At 40.7% G+C, this 17,813-nt stretch overlaps 1 protein-coding gene across 10 annotated transcripts in view; it reads right to left on the bottom strand.

The window, feature by feature from the left end:
• Window positions 1-7,348: 7,348 nt before the first annotated feature.
• ZMIZ1 (zinc finger MIZ-type containing 1) overlaps window positions 7,349-17,813 on the bottom strand; it is a 339,556-nt gene continuing 329,091 nt past the window's right edge. For 9 of the 10 annotated variants that reach the window (XM_063405933.1, XM_063405931.1, XM_063405934.1 and 6 more), the window contains 2 exons: window positions 15,474-15,722; window positions 7,349-11,936 (listed from right to left, as the gene is read on the bottom strand). In XM_063405933.1, coding sequence (XP_063262003.1) covers window positions 11,829-11,936; window positions 15,474-15,722 — 357 coding nt within the window. In that variant the 3' untranslated portion in view covers window positions 7,349-11,828. The remainder of the gene's footprint in view (window positions 11,937-15,473; window positions 15,723-17,813) is intronic. The other variant, XR_010081335.1, reaches the window with a different exon arrangement.

The following is a 17,813-nucleotide window of genomic DNA, read 5'->3' as shown; positions in this document are numbered from 1 at the left end:
AGGTACCATGCTCTGTAACTACACAACCATATAAAGATATGTCAAAAGGTCCACCTTGTCCTGAAGGCCCAAAGAAATGCCTAGGGTGGAGTGAAAATGGGACAGGGGTGTATTATAGGCCAGTGTGCTTTCAACCTGCTGCTGCTTTCACTCCAGAGAACTTCCTGAGCTGGATGTGGCTTTGGTGTGTACCATCTCTTTTTTTCTTGTTGTTCCTCCCATGTACTTATCCCCTTACTGGACTGGTTTTAAATCAGCACCTTCCTTGGTAATGAACTGGAAGCTGCCCTTCCACAGGCCTGCTGCCCAGAGCATCAAGAATCTGTTTGAATATTGCTCCAATTGCCTTCATCAATGTGCCTTACTTCTTGTGCTGCAGGAGACAAATTGTTTGGTATCTATCTTTGTCATACAGACCTACAGCTCTTCTCTCATTTCAAGACTGAAGAGTCACAGTCAACTCAATGATTATTTATAACAAAGCTCTTCCAGGTCTTTGGATCATCTTTTATTATCCTTCCCCAAGCTGTTCCACTTTTACAGAATTTTGGGATAAGAGGATCTTTGCACAGTATTCAAGATAAGGATGAACAATGACTTTGTGCATGCAGTGCCATGCTGGTATTTTCTATTTCTTTACCAATAATCTAAAGGTGATTTTTTTAAAATAAGAGCTAAATCAGCACTTCTACCTAGCTTGTCATATCTTTTCAGCTTCAAGTCCATTTTTGGTGAATTTTGACTTCTGTTAATCTAATCATCAACCAATTTTCTAGTGACTATAAAAAAACCTCACACTTCTTTTTGATAATGTTTTAATTGCAGTTGCCACTAGAAGCCCAAATCAAAATTAAATGTTCTGTTTATACCTATAGTAACGGTTCTCGCCCTGAAGAGGTTGTTATTTAATAAACAAGACAGAAGATGAGCAAAAGAAAATACATCTTGTTTCACATTTAGGAAACACAGGTGAAACAGCTTTGAACTATTTTGCTTAGAAGAGTTCACAGACATCTTTGATGGAGCAAGCAATGCCATTTTCCTCATTTGCAGGCCTTGGTGAGACGACAAAACAGCAGTATTTTTTTTTATTTGAGAATATGGACTGAATTATTATCTCTAGGTTTATGCAATAGAGCTACTAAATCACTCGTTATGGTCTACTCCTGCAGAGTCGGATGAATTACAACTCATGCAGACAGCTTGACTAGGATCTTGTGAATTACAGAGGTCACTTTCAAAGAAGGACAGAAAAAGGTCTCCAAAAACTGTCAAAGGCCACTATATCACTGCCAAATGAGGCTTAGAGCTAGCTCAGCAAGCTGATCCGACTTTAGGGGAGCATTGAACACATCCATTTCTAGACATGTTCATCGTTGAGACCCTTCAACATGTGGCAGGGAGATAAGTACATTGAGCTGGAAAACGAGTGCACCGCACACCAAACTAGATAGGCAACAGAGCACTGGTGCAGACAAAAGACAAAAGAGGTGCTTCAGCAGAGCATTTTTTCATTTTTTCATTCATTTCAGAGAAATTCAGCAGATTTCATCATCCTCTCTCCTTTCCCCCAAATCACATAGAAGTTAGAGATGGATAAACAAACCCTTTTGAAAGTTTCTACATATATAATTTAAAAAATCACCTACTAAAGGACCCTTCTTGTATTGTAGCAGAGGAATTTCTGCACAGGAAAAAGAACCTTGAATGATACATGCCAGAATTTCATGCTGATACATTACTTAGACACTATTCAGTAACTGACAGTGCCAAGACAGCCAGGAAACAACAAGAGCAGTCAAATGGCTCTTCCAAAGAAACAGAAGGAATAAATGCTTGAAAAGTGACCTAAAATTTGGGAATTTTGATTTCAAGGGCTTTGAAATGGTGTTACCCCAGCAGACAGTGCATCAATAGAAAGGTGATATGCATTCCTGACTCTGAGTGTCCAGCTGCATGCCTACTTATTTGGGACACAGGAATGTGGGTTAATTGTTAATCTTGGATTCATGCTGTTGGCAGATGTGCTAAGATTGCATTTTGCAATCTACCAGCTGCAAGAATGCAACTACCTGGAACTCAGAATGGTCTGTGTCCCATTTCGATGTGCTCTTCATGGGGCTGTGTGCTTGGACCATGCCAATAAAAACTCAAATACAGGCTGGAGCAATCCATCATTAAGTGCATTGCACAGGAACATCACTCAATACTGCAATACAGGAAATTCCCACAATATTGATTTTGACATTCATTATAAGAACCCTTGCACACGTGGTTATCTCAAGGACTCTACTAATCAGAACTGTTAGAATAAGGAGAATACAGGTACTCAGCTTGATTTTAAGTGAGGAGAGCAGGAATCTGCAGTGGGCATTCCCAGCCTCCACCTGCAGAGCCTGAATGTGTTGCACTTCAAAAGACTCAGCCTAATTTTTTCTTCAAGGTAAGCTAGAAGGTGAGTGAAGAGCTGGAAAGGAACTCTGTGATCTGTGTCTGTGATATGCATTTATTTATGAATAGGGACTGGAGTGGGGGAGATGGTGAAAGACCTTTCCATTACACTAAGTGATTGCAGTGTGAAATTAAACTATACAAGAGTTCCAAGGGCATAGAGTGGCCACACAGGTACACTTAAGGATAAAAAGAAAAAATGCTAATAAATATTTCCCCTGATCCAGGTTTCCTCTTAGGAACTTGTAGTAACTCAGCTCACTAGGTGAACATTCTCTCCAGCACACACTGTACATAAAGGAGCAGTTTCCCCACGACTTCATACTAATTACCTACAAATAGTCATGCAAGAAAAACCTCAATCCACTCATGCTCTTTACAGCTGTGATTAGCATTTTCATTTCAGAACTTCTGAGTGGCATTGCTTGCCCAGAATTCATTACCCAATCTCCCTGCATAATGCACGGCAACCGCTGCTGATGTGTCACCGTGCTCTGTGCAGTGCCCAGGGCCTGCAGCTTCCCAGAGGTTTGTCCATGCACTGCAACAGCTGCCAACAGATAGATCAGCCTGGCAGTGCACTTAGGACATCTAAAATGCTTGTTTGTAGGTTCCAGGAAAAACAGCTACTACTCCTAGTGGCCTCACAAATCTTCAGGACATCGGTAAGTGGTTCATCTGTGGGTGGGAGAGGCACTGAATCCTTTAAAAATAATATTAAATTACAGGAGCCCTTCTAACTTTAAAACCAGAGAAATTTCAATTGTAACACAAGTTGAAATTTACAGGGATCAGTGCAGTTGATTTACCACCTCTGGTTTGAAGAACAAGTAATCAGGGCATAGTATCAGAAATACTTTTAGAATTGGTTAGTCATGATACTTCATCCTGTAAGAATTAGGTAAGACTGGAGCTTTAATCAGCTGCCTGGTAAAAATTCTGGTTTTCCTTGAGTCTGTCTTGTGTGCAAATCTATAAATATATATCTTTTATACACATATATGTAAAAGATCTATACCTATATTTATATACATAATATAATATACATTTTATATAGCATATCTTTGAGTTAACAGCTGCATCTGAACCTTTTACAAGATGAATTATCCTGTCTGCTTTAAACTAATTCTAACAATAATAGTTTTGGGACATATTTTTTAGTTGTGGGACTTCACAGTTGGAAACTAAAAATGGTCAGACACTGTCAGTTTGAACAAGAATCACCTAGAAATTCAAATCTTTACAGATGTAACAAGTCTAGAAAAATTCCACCAGTTATTCTGTAATGAACGAATCTGCTGGAAGCAACCTCACCACACAGAATCTCAGATTCCTGTGTGCTTTTTTGCCATTTCCCTACAGAAAGCATTGCTTACTTTCAGCATGTAGCAGCAGTAGTACATGAGTTAGCACAGAACCTTGTGACGTACTTGTATGACATAACTGCATGTGACCGTCACCTGAATACACAGTGTGCCACCAGCTGAGCCCTCAAGTTGTCAGATGCAAATTAACATGTGTCACACAGTCAAAGAACATCACCTCGGGATAATGAAGGGTTTGCTGAATTGTTTCAAAGCTAAGGGTAGGAAATTCTCTTCTCTGACTCAGTGGCACTTCTGCACATTCTGCCATCAGTTTAATAGTGGCAATGCAGAAGCTGTGCTTCTTCCCAGACAGACCATCATTCATAACTTGGAAAGGAAAACTGCGAGGAGTTCCTGTGAAGGAATGTACTCTGAATGACTTTATGAACTGGGTGTTACAGCCAGTCACTAACTAGAAGGCTCACCAGGTCGGTAAATGGGTAAAATTCACCCATTTTTCCATGACTTAAAAATGTACATTCTGAGAAACACAGAAGTAAGGAAAGGGGGCACTGATTATAATTTTGAAATGTAAAAAAATTGAATAAATTTAAATATTCATTGAAAACACACTAAGACTTCAACTCCAGCATTTATTAAATAAATATGGGGAATTTCAATTATTTTTACAACCCCAAATATCTAAATTTTTTTTCTAGTGTTTAACTAGTTAAAATTTCTTAAAATTAGCAACCTGTCTCTGTGTTCACAATAATCAATGTGTTCATCTTGGTGAGAAAGTCAAGGTGACAAATTAAATGGGACAGAATATTCTTAACAAAATCTAAAACAACCAACATCATGAAACAGCTATGGACAAACTGGAAAGTAAACTGTAAAATTCAATTAAAAATAACTCTGACCCAGGGGAAAAACATAACAATCCTAAATCTACCTCTTAGGATGTCTAATAGAGCCAAAAAGGTGCAGAGAGGCCAATGTATTTAGGAGTGGTAAATACTAGCGTTAAGTTTGCTGTGTGTAACTGGATCAATCAAAAAGTTTGATTGAGTTCAGTAATTGGAAAGAGACTGGACAAACCAAGCAGACACATTCAACAGACAGGGGAAAGAGCCTTATCTCATCTAGTCCACGAAGGGAAGCATTTTAACAGAAGGCTGGACTTAAATTGGAGGAAACCAATTATGCTGTAGGCAAGGAATATCTGGAAATGGGCATGACCTATGTGGCAAACCAACCTGTCGGCCCTCCCGTGCCACCCTGTGTGCTAATGCCTGCACGAGGTGTGACCTAATTGCTGTCTGCTGGCTTCACAAACAAAACTGCATCATTGATCAGGTTCCCTGGGGGCCACTTGTATATTCCCCTGGAAAATTCTGTAAACTCAGGGAAACAAGATACCTCAGCAGAAGCTTTTGGTGGTCTGTCTAATACAAGAAAAATCTACTCTTTTTAGACAGAACAAACATGAATAGTGCATTGATGCAATGACAGACATTAGGAGCAATATTCTACGTAAGAGTCAGTAGGATTTTGGTGATACCAAGTGGAAAACTGTAATAAGGTGACACATTGGTAATAATTCAAAATGTAAAAAAGAAAGGTTCATGACTGTAAGTTCATAATGCAGGAAGATTAGTACAGATGTGGAATTTAAGCAGATAAAAGAGAAGTGAGTTCTGGTTAATTAGACATACAAATATAAGACTAGGTACACAAATGTAAAAACACATTCTTTAACTTTAAAGGGAAAGGAGAAGGATAACAAAGACTTATTTATAGAATATCAGGTGAGAGTTGTGCAGCTGTTTTATGTGCTGACTAGGCTACTTTAAATGAAAGCAAACAGCTCTATGCACAGGACCCCCATCCCCACTGTCCAAGCAGGAAAGAGACAACGGGTCTGTCCCCCTTCCATGTTTCTAATTGCTTCAAATGTGTTACTCCTGTAAAAACCACAGTCAAGTGCATGGCAACAGAATACAATGTGCACAAACAACATGAATCAGAGATCCATACTGATGGGGAAGAGCAGAGGAGAAATGCAGGGAAATGAGCTTGTTCTGGGGTTGGTCAACAATTGATTAGCACATTGATTAGGATTAACAGAGAAGTCACAGACAGGTACTCGTGTAGGTGGCTCTCTGGAAACACATGCAGAGTGCATGACACACAGAACACCTGCCAGGACATGGGACAGGAGACAGCAGCATCAGCTGTATACACATTTTACCTATCCTGGGGTCCTCAGGTGACATCTGTGAGAAGTACCACCTTCAGGATTGTTGCAGCCTTCAAAGGAGAAGACTGCAGACTTCAAAGCAAGCTTGAAAAACGCACAGTGCATATGGACACCGTGCTCTCTGTGCTCTCCTCCAGCTGTACAGTGCCAAAGTCACTTTGTACTATGGCTTGCTGACACTTCTGGGGAGCTTCCAGGAAAACAGAATACCAAAACCAAGATAATAACTAATTATGAGCTGGAATGGATAAATACTGTTTGTTTCACTGCTGTGTACACTGTAACTCAGTTTTATTATGTTATCCTAAAAACTCCACTGGAATGGGTAGTGCCACCAAGGAAGGCAGAAATTCAGAGTCAGGAACAAATGATTTTTCCCAATTTTGAGAAAATAAATCCCTAGTCTAGATTTATACACGTATCTATATTTACACACACACGCGCGCACACACTTGTGTATATCTCAATCAACAACAAGGACTTGTGCCAACGTGGAGGTGTGGACCAATTACTATATGTGTTTGCATAGATACCCATATTGGGAAATGGTTGTTTGTTCCCAGCTATTTGAATGTATTTCAAGAGTGAGCTCAGCCTAAATGCCTTCAGAAATGCCATCTACAAATACAGAGACACTCAGTAGATCTGTTAAAACAAGTTCTCAGGTGCAGTGGGTGATGTCTGTGGCTCTGTTCAGGGCAGAACTCCACCAGGACAGGAGCTGTGAGTGTTGTTGATATCCCGTGTGTCACCATTCAGAGTGCTTACAGCTGAACAGGTAGATAAATTAAACAGATTCGTAACTCAAAGGCTGCATTTAGAACCCAAATGCTTCAGCTTTAAGATGGAGATGCATTAAGAAAATAAATTGTCTAATTTCACTTTGGTGACAGGTTCCAATTGAAAGAAAAGGATCAAACTTGGAAGAATTTAAAACAAAGGTGCTGGGTGTTTAATATCTCCACATGTGCCAATCCTAGAGAGAAGCCATCCTCTCCTGTTATTCATATCACATAAAGATTTAATTTCAAAGTAATTATTACTTGTTTGGGAGAGAGGCAGTGCCCTGCATACTGAACAGCAAGCTACCAATACCTTGCTTGGCAGGGACCTTTTTCTGTGTGATCCCATGTTTGCATTCATAATCTTTTTTTTATCTTCTGTCTCCAGGGTGGTTCCCACCTTTCCCTTCCTGCACCAAGTCCTGCTCTCTGAAAAAGGTACACCTTGTGCAACTGACTCCACATTAACTCAAACCAGGGAGGGCACAGGGGAAGTTCATGGTTTCAAAAAGAAACTCGAAATTTACAAAGCAGCTGCCAATTAGTCAGACCTTAATTTTGCAAATTTATTTAGGAAAAAAGAATTTAACATGAGCAAATGAGAATACTTCAGTGTTACAACAGAGTATATAAATGTCTAGCAATAGTCAAATAATTTGATCTTTAAATACAAAATAACCACATGAACACCTAATATACAGGTTTCATCTGAATACATATTTATTAGATAAATATTAGGTTGTCACATCATCTAACTACATACAGTTTTGCAAGACTAAAAATCACAATTATTTTTTCTGACCAGTTTAAAGTATGAAATGATTGCATTGTACTGTACATACAATGTACAAACAAAGACAATGGCCATTTTTGCATGTTACCTCAGATTGTAATTTTTTTAATTCTCCTCTGATCGTGATATCAAAAATTGTACAAAGTATCAATTTGGTTACAATTTTTTTTTTTTAATCCCCGTATTTTTCTTCATTAATTCTGTAGCACCCTAAAAATACACAGGTGATAGACTAGTACACGTAAGCTAAATATTACATGTCGATAAAACAAAACAAAACAAAGGATCAGAGTATATTACAGAAGTGAAAGTGGAACAAATGCTGAGACTCCACAAACGCTAACAAACAGGATTCATTTTCCACATAAGATGGAGCTTCAAGCTTTTTTTTTTTCCTGCGAAATAAAAACAATGCACATTCCAAGGAAAATGAATGCATTTCTGTTAACATGTCTCTATTTGTCATTTACATATGTACAGCTGTCCCTTGAGTCTCCGCTGCAGACACTGGCGTGTACTGTCAGTCCTATGATAATGTCTTGGCAGCAGAACTGTAGATCTCTGTGGGTTCTTTCCCAGATGAACTTCCATAGGGAAACGATTAAAAGGTAAACGAACAAAAAAAGAAGAAAAATACTACTGGAATCTCATATCATAATTAAGCTTTAAAAGAAATGACTGTGATTACCCTATTTGCTAGGTTTTTTTTCTCTAAACTTTAATACGGCAGTGAACAGATAAAAATATAACTAAATTTTCAGAAGCTTTTTCATAATGACTTCACTATACAGTACCTGATTGTAGCTGACAGATAAATTTTAAAACTGTCTCAAATGTCCAACATTTGGGTGATGGGTAAAAATTGTACTTTCTTTTTTAATTTCTGCTTAGAAACCAAACTTTTCTGCAAGTTTAAAGATGTCAACTGTCCATTTTAATTATCCATTACTGTACAAAGCAGATGCCAACACTGCTCCAAACATATTGCTAATATCTATGGGGCTTTTTTCCCTTTATGCTTTCCAACAGGTACTTTTAAATGACACAGTTTAAATACTACCAGTTAGCAAAAGGTCAATCCTTAACATACCTGGCTTAAAATACTAATATTGTGTTTAAGAGAAAATTAAATTTAGGTGACTAACTTAGCTGCTCAGGAATCAGTGGAGAATGGAACATGAAATAGAATCAATTTAAAAAATCAGAGCAACCAGTTCCAACTAAAAGTGAGAAATCTTCTTTATTCCCAAACCTATGGCTTAAGGAACTTACCCCTCAAACAGAAAAAAAATAACTATGGGCATAAAGTCAGTTTATCATTAGCCACCTCTGCACGTGACTTCCAGACCTATATAAAAAATCCAGCAAAAAACCAGGGGGAAACTACTACAGTAAAATGGCTACAGAACACATCCGTATCCATAACTGAACAACGGTCTTTCCTAGGAATTGTGTGATAGCAGCACCACACCACACCATATTACCATGTATTACACCAAGGTATCTTTAATATTCTGCAGAGATCCTCTACAGGTTGTCAAGCCTACATAAGAAAAAAGACACTTCTAAGCAGAATAAAATATACTATACTGTTTCCCTCCCCCACCCACCAACATCCCTAAGTGTCTTTGCCCCAGTTTCAGAGACTGGAGCACCAGTACAGCGATATAAACGTGGTACCATACAATTTGCTGCTTGCCTTAGTGCATCTTTACCTGGTCGGACAGCTGGTCCTACGTGTTCTGCTCACTCGGGCAAACGGACAAACTCTGCCATTACCGGCTCACGGTCACCCACAGCCAATGAACACCGGTCGATCACTTGGGGGTTCTTTTTCCCTAGGCAAACACTTTTTCCCTAGGCAAACACAATTATGTTTCCATGACAGAGCTGGGCCCTGATTATCCAGGTACTGCCTGATGTATCAATTCGTTCATCACATAAATGGATATGAAATTTGGGCTAACTTACCAAAAGAAAATAGGGGGAAAAAAAACCAAAACCCAACTCCCTTATTCTGTTAAAGAACCCTCAATTTTCTTTTTTAAAAAAGGACCCATATTTTTCTTCAGATAAGGTATTTAAAAACACCAGCAAAAGTATAACCAGATCATGAAAATGTTGAATATTATCAAAGACGATACTAAAATATTCACAAAGATATTTACAATAGCAATTCTTAAAATAATTGATTTTGCATAATGAACAGCGCCTTTCTTAAAAAAACTTGAAAGAGGAAAAATATAAGTGTGGGACCATTTCTACATAATACGTTTGACAGATTCAATACTCCTACTGGAAAATAAAAGAACTAAACCGCCATTTCCTTTAATATCTACAGCAAGGTGCTGCTGACTAGCATATATATACCACAACGCATGTACAGCAGTAGTGGGAAACGTTAACAAGAAGAGCAAAATAAAACAAAAAATGCAGAGAATTTACAAATATGACTTTGGTGAGGAAAGCAAATCCAGAGTCGTAAGCACAGAGCATGCCATTTACAGCATTGCAAACTAAACACAGAGGGCTAGGAAGCTATCTAGTCAAACTGACAGGAACAAACAAAATTTTGCCTGGCACTTCAGTTTAAAACGCATTGTGGCGAGCAAACAAAGGGTGTTTGACTGGATTTGGGAAAAGGAGTAGGGTAAAATATGCTTTAGTATCAAAAGAAACAAAACCAATAACTGTACAGTGGGCAAAAGCTGAAATGTTGCACCACGAGGGCAAAGTTGGCACACATGCACTTCTTACACAGCTACTGTACATCATTTATAAGAGAGAGAGAGAGACAAAGAGCACAGAAATGGGCACAGAAGCAATAGGAAGCTCATGCAGGAGCAGCAACCACACGAGAAGCAAAGATCACAGGGGCAAGACAGTAATTGTGGCAGCAGGGTCTCTGGAGGGCAGTAGCAATCTACTGACAGGTACTTATTCTCCCCACACTCGGTCCTTCAGGAGAAAGAGCTCATCCCAGCAGCCAAAGTTTAAAAAAATAAACTGAAGGAGGAGAAAAGGAAAAGGCTGAAGTATCTGTAACAGTCACGAAAACAGAATGCAAAGCAAAACTAAAATGAAGCTGTTAGACGTCTGTCCAATGTCAATGCCCCTTCTCAAGCTGATTATTAAAAATAATTATGCAGATAATGATGTTAGTCTCCCTCCATCCTGCAATGATTTCCTCGCTGCCTTCAACCCAGCTTGTCTTACTATGCATTGTGCAGTACAGACAGTGACACAAACTCTTGGGGCACCGAAGGCTGTAGGTAATAATCTGGAACAGTTTGGTTTTCATCCACCCTCCCTCTCTTTTCCATTATGTATGGCATACATGGCAAAAAGATCTATTACAGCAATCTCTACAGCTGGATGTTAACGCAGCCAGAAAGGGGACTGATTTGAAACCAAATCACAAAAATCCCTAAACATTGCAAACTTTTAAAAAAAATTTCCTGGGTGCTTCCAATCTGTGTGCTGGGCCAGAGAAATCCTCTGCCAAGAGGTGGTTTAAGATCCCTGCGCTTGCAGAAATCCCGACACCCACGGCTGCGGCCTGAAGATCTCAGGACTCTGTTACTGAAGTCGCATTAGCTAAACTGCTGATGCCCTCTGACAGGCCCGTGTGTCTTCCCTAACTTTGCCACTTGACTGTAGGATTTGTGCTTTTTTGAGCTTTGTAGGTGGTTTTTTCATTTTGTGTGTGGCCAGGGCAATCATTCCAAGGCAAACCCATGGCTGGAGGGGGGCAGAGGAGAGGTGGGGTAGAGGGAGATACAGTTTCAAAAAAAATGGAAGAACAAGCATTGTAAAGACACTCTGAGACGGGTCAATTAAAGACAGTTCCATTCTGTTGATTTTTCTTCCCTTGCCAAGATTCGGTTTTGCCAAGATACTTCACACTATGTTTATCACGGCACTCTCTCTCTAGAGGATGAACATCAAATGGGGTTTCCAATAGCTGCACAACTGTCTATGCTTCTTTTTCATGTAGCATGGCAGACTCGGAGATTACTGCATTTATTTAACTTTTGTATTATTTCCTCCCGTCACTTTCGCAGTCTTTGAAGCTAACAAAAGCAGTTCTGAGATGAAGAAAGCAGGGAGTGCACCATTGGATCAAGTTGTGAGGTTTTTTTCTTCTCTTGTGGAAAAGGAGTGTTAAGATTCCTCGCTGTGCAGCCACACACGTGTGAACAAGTGAAAAGGATGGGTGAATACATATGGTTTCAGTTGTTCTCAAAGAGAGACAGAAGGTCATCATTGCTATTGCTTGGCAAATCAGGAGGATCCAGGTATGAAAGCAGCTCATCTGGATTTGTGAGTTCTGGAAGCAGCTATAAAATACAAAGATAGAAGAAAAATTACAGATAACAGAAGCACAACTGAGAAAAAAAAAAGGGATTAAACACCACACATTCTTGGAATCTGTTTTTTTGTAAAAATATATCCAAATAAAACAGAAGGCAGCATCACAAGCCTAACACCCTCAGATGATCCAGTATCCACTTGCTTATGGAAGACTCAGTGACTCAGTTTTCACCTGTGAATTACATTATCATCTCAGTTAGGGTTTCTCAGTCCACCTCCCCATCATATTGCCTGGCTCGTGATGCTGACAAAAACTTGGGAGAAATGCTCCTTATGGATGTTTCCTATAAAACACTGCATAAACACTTGAACCATGCAGTTTGAGTAACCCATATTTGAGCTTCAAGGTAGCTCAACAAAGGCTGGTCTGGCTCTCACACATCAGTTTAATGGCCACCCAAAGCCTCCAACTCTACAGGAGGAGGCAGCCTCTCCTTTCCTCACCCTCAGTAACTCCTCAGTGCACTGATCTAAGATCTGGGACAGTGACCTGGAGCAAGACACTCAACCAGGGCTAAAGCAACCAACAAATCAGGGAAAGTGGAAAAAAACTGAGAAGAAGTATGGAGAGAGGAGTGGCAAGGCAGCTGGGCAAGTCCTCCCTTCTGTGGCAGGAATTTAGAGTGGTTGGAAGTACTTACTTGACTACAGCATTACATGCAATTCCAGACATTTTAAAGGGTAACACTCCATCAAACAGAAGATGCCCTAATCTGCACAGTGCTTTAAAGTATCTAAATAAATAGCTGTGGGGCTTCAGTTTGTATTTCCATTAATACTGTATTCCAAGTATAAAATTTTCTTTTCAAACCATCATAACACATTCTTTTTGATGTGACAGATGACAAGCACATCGTAACTCCTGGTTGTGCATCAGGCAATGTTTTCTGCCCTGTACGAGAGAGCATCTAGTCCTTTCCTAGGCAAATATAAAAGTGTCATATATAAAAAATTGCAGGCAACAGTTTGTAATAAAGCCCTTTTATGTTCGGTATTGTGGTAAAGATGGAAAAATATGGACTGTTTTAACAAACTTTATAGTAGGTACAAGAAATTAATTTTAAGTTGTTCTGTGTTTTCAAATATTATTATAAAACCAAAAGCTTGATCGCTTCATTTAACAATTAAATACTATATTTATATGCTTCTACTACTCTTGTGCAAATGAAACTTCATCTTCTAACATTATGTGGATGAACAGATTTTTCAATAAGCTAAATATGAAATGCAGAAAAAAGTTTACTGCATTCTAAGCATTTTGAAAAAATGCAATGACAAGTTTATATAAACAGAATCTCCCAGAAGCAATCTTCTTCTTAAACTACCACTTTTTTTTTTTATGGTAAAAATGCTATTGTCATAGTACTGGAGATATGAGACTTTTAAATGTACTTCACCTCCAAACATAATTTTTTATGAGTACATCATTTAAAAAAAAAAAGTCCAAAAGAAAATGGCAGCCCCACCAAGTGTGGAGAAATTTAAAAAAATTGAATCTGTCCTACAATTTTACAACTCATTCTTTAAAATTTAAATAATCTTTGAGACTCATTCTTGTATACAGGTGTTTTTTGAAAAAGTTTTTTTAGGAAAAGTGGAAGTTTTAAACAATATGCTCAGTATGTGTGAGGTTGAAGTCTTCTTAGTTGTGAGGGTGACCTTGGCTTCCCTCAGTCAGAGGGGTCAGGCAGCACAGCTGGCCTCTGCCCCACTGCTGTGAAAACCTCAGCAAGGACTTGCTGGGAGCTGAGAGTGCTGTGCTGGAGCAGGGACAAGAGAGAGGAGTGCCAGGGCCTGCGAGGAGGTGATGGGGACAGAAGCTACAGCAATGTGCCAGATTTAGGGTAGAGTTTGGAGAATTGCACCCTGTGCTCCTGAAGTGCAAACTGAGAGGTCTAACCAGTGATTTCAGTCTGGAACCTCTGCTGTCTGAAGTACCCGTGCACATCTCCTGTTTTTCTGTGTCTGCATCTATATGAGGTGGATTCTGTAACCCAGTTAAACCTCAGACTGCATCTCACTGAATTCCTGCACAGTGACCACGACTGTGTCAGTAGGGAGGGGGCCAAGCTGCCCATAGTACAGTGCCCTGTTTGCTTTGCTGCATGGGACTTTAGTCAGCTGGGTTCCACAACACACCCATTAAATTAATCCATCTGACCAGGATCACAGCTACTGCCAGTAAGTTTATTTCCCACACTGTACAGCACTTGCCTCCCATTAAGAAACCAGCAATCCTTTATCAGTGATAACCACAGTACTGTGGTAAGTTTACAGATTTTTGTGCTTTGTTTCTCACCAAGGAATGGGCGCCTGACCCATAACAAAATACTGTGTGTTTCTTAAATATTAGAAGAAAAGACATTTTTATTTCCCGTTTTAGTATTGCTCAGACAGGGTCCTTAAGGGTTCAGAACTCCAACTGCCACATGAACTATTGTTCCCAAAGGATGTGCACACAACCATATTGTGTGTAACAGCAGAAGCTGCCTCACTGATCACTGCTCCTGCAGCATCCTGAAGCCTCTACCTGTCCCCTAACCCCTTCCCTCCCCTGTGAGGCTACCTGCCAGCCCAGCCATCCTGTTTGAGAGGGGAGATGTATACAGCAACAGCAAATACAGATATAAATCCAACGCACAGAAGCGAACATATCTCTAAGAAAATTAACTGCGCAGCAGCAGACTTTGGAACAGACAGAAGATACACACACAGGAATGCATGACTCAAACAAAAATCCAGTCCTAGTGCTGAGGATTTATATTTTGGGAGGCAGATGGCTAACCAGGGAGATATACCTCAGATAAGTAACTTCCAACTCCACTGAATCGATGTTAAGAGATGGAAGACTACTTTTGGCCTTAAAACTAGACTCTGTTTAATTGTGAGCTGGCTCCCATGGTGGCTAAGGAGGCAAAAAATGTCCTTGTTGTTACTTTCCTATGTGGTATGCTGGAGGAGGAACTTGTGCTGCTGAGCCACCCACAAGAGCAGGTATGGAAGGGCACAGACTGTTTCTGGCTGCAGGGAGCAGTGTCACAGGGCGGGCCAACACAGATCCCCTCCTGCCAGCCAGGATGTGCCGCAGGGCTCAGCGCACAGCTCACCTGGCACACAGGGCCACAGTCAGAACCACACACAGCTGTGTCCCCATGCCAGGCACTGCAACAGCTTCAGGGTCTAGGAGAGCACAGCCCAACCCGCGCCCAGGCGGGAGAGGAGGACGTGGCTCCCAGCCTGGTGCCTGGGCTGCCGCCTAAAGAAATGCCTGTCTCGGTGCTAGAAAGAGGCTCGTGGCTCGCACACCACGCAGCTGCTCCGACAGGAACCGTCCGTTCTCCCAGCAGGTGAGGAGTGCCCTGTCGCCTTGGCTGCAGCGCCATGTGCCAAAGCATGAGAGGATGGCATGTGCTGTGGAAGCGGGCCCGTCCCCGCCCTCCCGCCCTCCCGCGCGATGCGAAGCACACGCTGCGGCGGCAGATGAGAGTATGACACAGACTTACATCCAGCGAGGGCTCCGGCATGTCGGGTGCTCCCTGTCCACCAGCCTGACCCTCTAAGGCTGAGGAGGGGTTAAAGGTCAGGTCACTGTGTGGATGGTTGCTAGAAGCGGCCGGGGGTGGCTGCCGGGACTGCTGGGTAGGAGGCCCGCTGTGATGTAATGGCTGCCCTGACTGGCTGCTGGGGTGAGGGACGTGCAAACCTTGCTGCATGGAAGTATGGGACTGATCAGTGCTGCCGGGATGAGGGATCTGCGGAGGAGGAAAAAAGCAGGAAAAGAAAGTGAGGCCACAAGGTACAGTGCTCGCGGTGCCTGACTCTGTAACTGCATGTTATAAAAGGAAACAAACTAAAAAATGACACACACGGCAAAAAACCCCAACAAAACCAATCAACAAACAACAACAAAAGAAATAAAAAAGCGCCATCGGAAAACTCCATATCCCAATGCTGGAAGAAGTGTTTCAGCTTTTTGAAGGTTGTCTGCAAGGGGAAAGACACGTTGGACTTGTGCTGTTGGTTTGCTTCCTTGTAATGTGGAAAACTGTATGAAGATGCAAAACAGTGCACCACAAAGAGGAGGGAAGGAGGCTCATGGGTGCTGCTCAGCACTAGCAAGACAGATGCTTTTGCCCTAAAAAATGTTATGAATGAATGGAGAATTTGTTGAATGATCCCTATGCCAAGAAACTCATTAACTGAGAAAATGCATCACTTCTGCTCAGCTTCCCTCTTCGGTAGCCACCACAGCCTATTCCTGTTTCAGCTCATTACAAACATCTTGCAAACACCAGCTCTTTCCCACTCCTTCCCACCTCTTCTTCTCAGAATGCAACACCCCTGTTAAAGGGTGCAGGTTTTCCTCGCTGATATTCCTGGGTTCTGACAGCTCAGGAGGCACATTCCCCACCATGAGCCGAGCTGCTGTGGGTGGCTGCACACTGCTGACTGCAAAGTACACTGCCTTAGCTTACACTGAGCCACACTCTGCTTTGTATTCACGCTGTGGATCAGTTGTCTAGCAAGAGCTTAGTGGTTTTTTATGTTTTCTGCGGGGACTAAACTACCGATCCACATGCTTCTTCCTAACCCTATTACTGAATAGGGGAAAAGTCTTTCTCACATGACAGAGAAGCAATAAAAATGCACAAGTCCAATTCTTCCTTCTGCTGCATGTCACATTTAATGCTGGTGCATTCTCTGGGGCTTGACCTTGTTGCCATGAGGAAGAAGTGTCTGAATGCTTCAGAATCAGAGATCTCATGTTAATTGGGTATATGGAGAAACAAAAAATGTAAACATTTTTTGAGGAATGCTACATATTGGACAAAGTAAAGCTGAAATAAAAGAACAAATACATACAACAACAGCATGAAATTCATCCAGCCAAGCCAACAGAAACCAGTAAAATGCTATGTCAGTATTCACCCTTTCATATCACAAACTGCAAAGTCATCTTAACCTCAGCCTTCAGCTTTGCAAAGCAAAAGGCAGGTTATTACAAAACTTAATTACAATGTTCCCATAAAAAATTAGAGAAACAAGTATTTTAAAAAATACTTTTCACCACTCTTAGGAAAAGTGAACCTTGAATACTGATCCGTTGGGACAGTCACTCTCAGCTGCATGGAGGCCCTTTTCAGTACTTTGGTATTATGAAAGTTTATGGAAATTATTCTACCTGCATGGTATTTGGCTCCCTATCCCACATGAGAGCTTAAAGTAACTGGTAAAAAGCACTGATATACATCTCACCACTGGGGTCACAGTTTGACTACTTGAAAAACATTCTCCAACACTGTTTTTACCGTAGGGGTACATTTGTACAAAATCTGCCCACACATCACACTTTAATGTAAAAGAATTTGCAGCCCAAAAACTTTGCAAAAGTCCAAGTATAAGTAGATGTTTGTCTTAATATGTGGACATGTGCAACAGAAAGTGTGGCAATTAGAAAGCTCAATAATAACAACAAAAAGTAAAAAGCAATTTATGACAGTGTTGTTAACATGGGAAACCAGAAAAAATCTGAAACTAAAACCAAACAGGATTATATTGAGGAATCTCTTGAATTCATCCCTGAATGCATAAAGCAAGGCTCACGCTGGCGCATTTATATAAATAATTATTTTAACTAGGACAGGCATTCATATGCTCTCAGACTGACTTCAAAACAAATAAGCAGGTTAGAAATTCTACACTGTGTTTATACAGGCAAGGATTTAAATGTATATTTAGTTGATAACACAATCACTTTGGTCCTTAGACAATGGGTGTATAGGGACTAATTGTTTATTGTAAGAATGAGGGCCACCACATTCTTTGAAGAGCCATTGCAGATT

The sequence above is a fragment of the Prinia subflava genome, chromosome 9 (genome assembly GCF_021018805.1).
Source record: "Prinia subflava isolate CZ2003 ecotype Zambia chromosome 9, Cam_Psub_1.2, whole genome shotgun sequence".
Classification (NCBI taxonomy): domain Eukaryota; kingdom Metazoa; phylum Chordata; class Aves; order Passeriformes; family Cisticolidae; genus Prinia; species Prinia subflava.
This window is presented reverse-complemented; position numbering and strand designations above follow the sequence as displayed.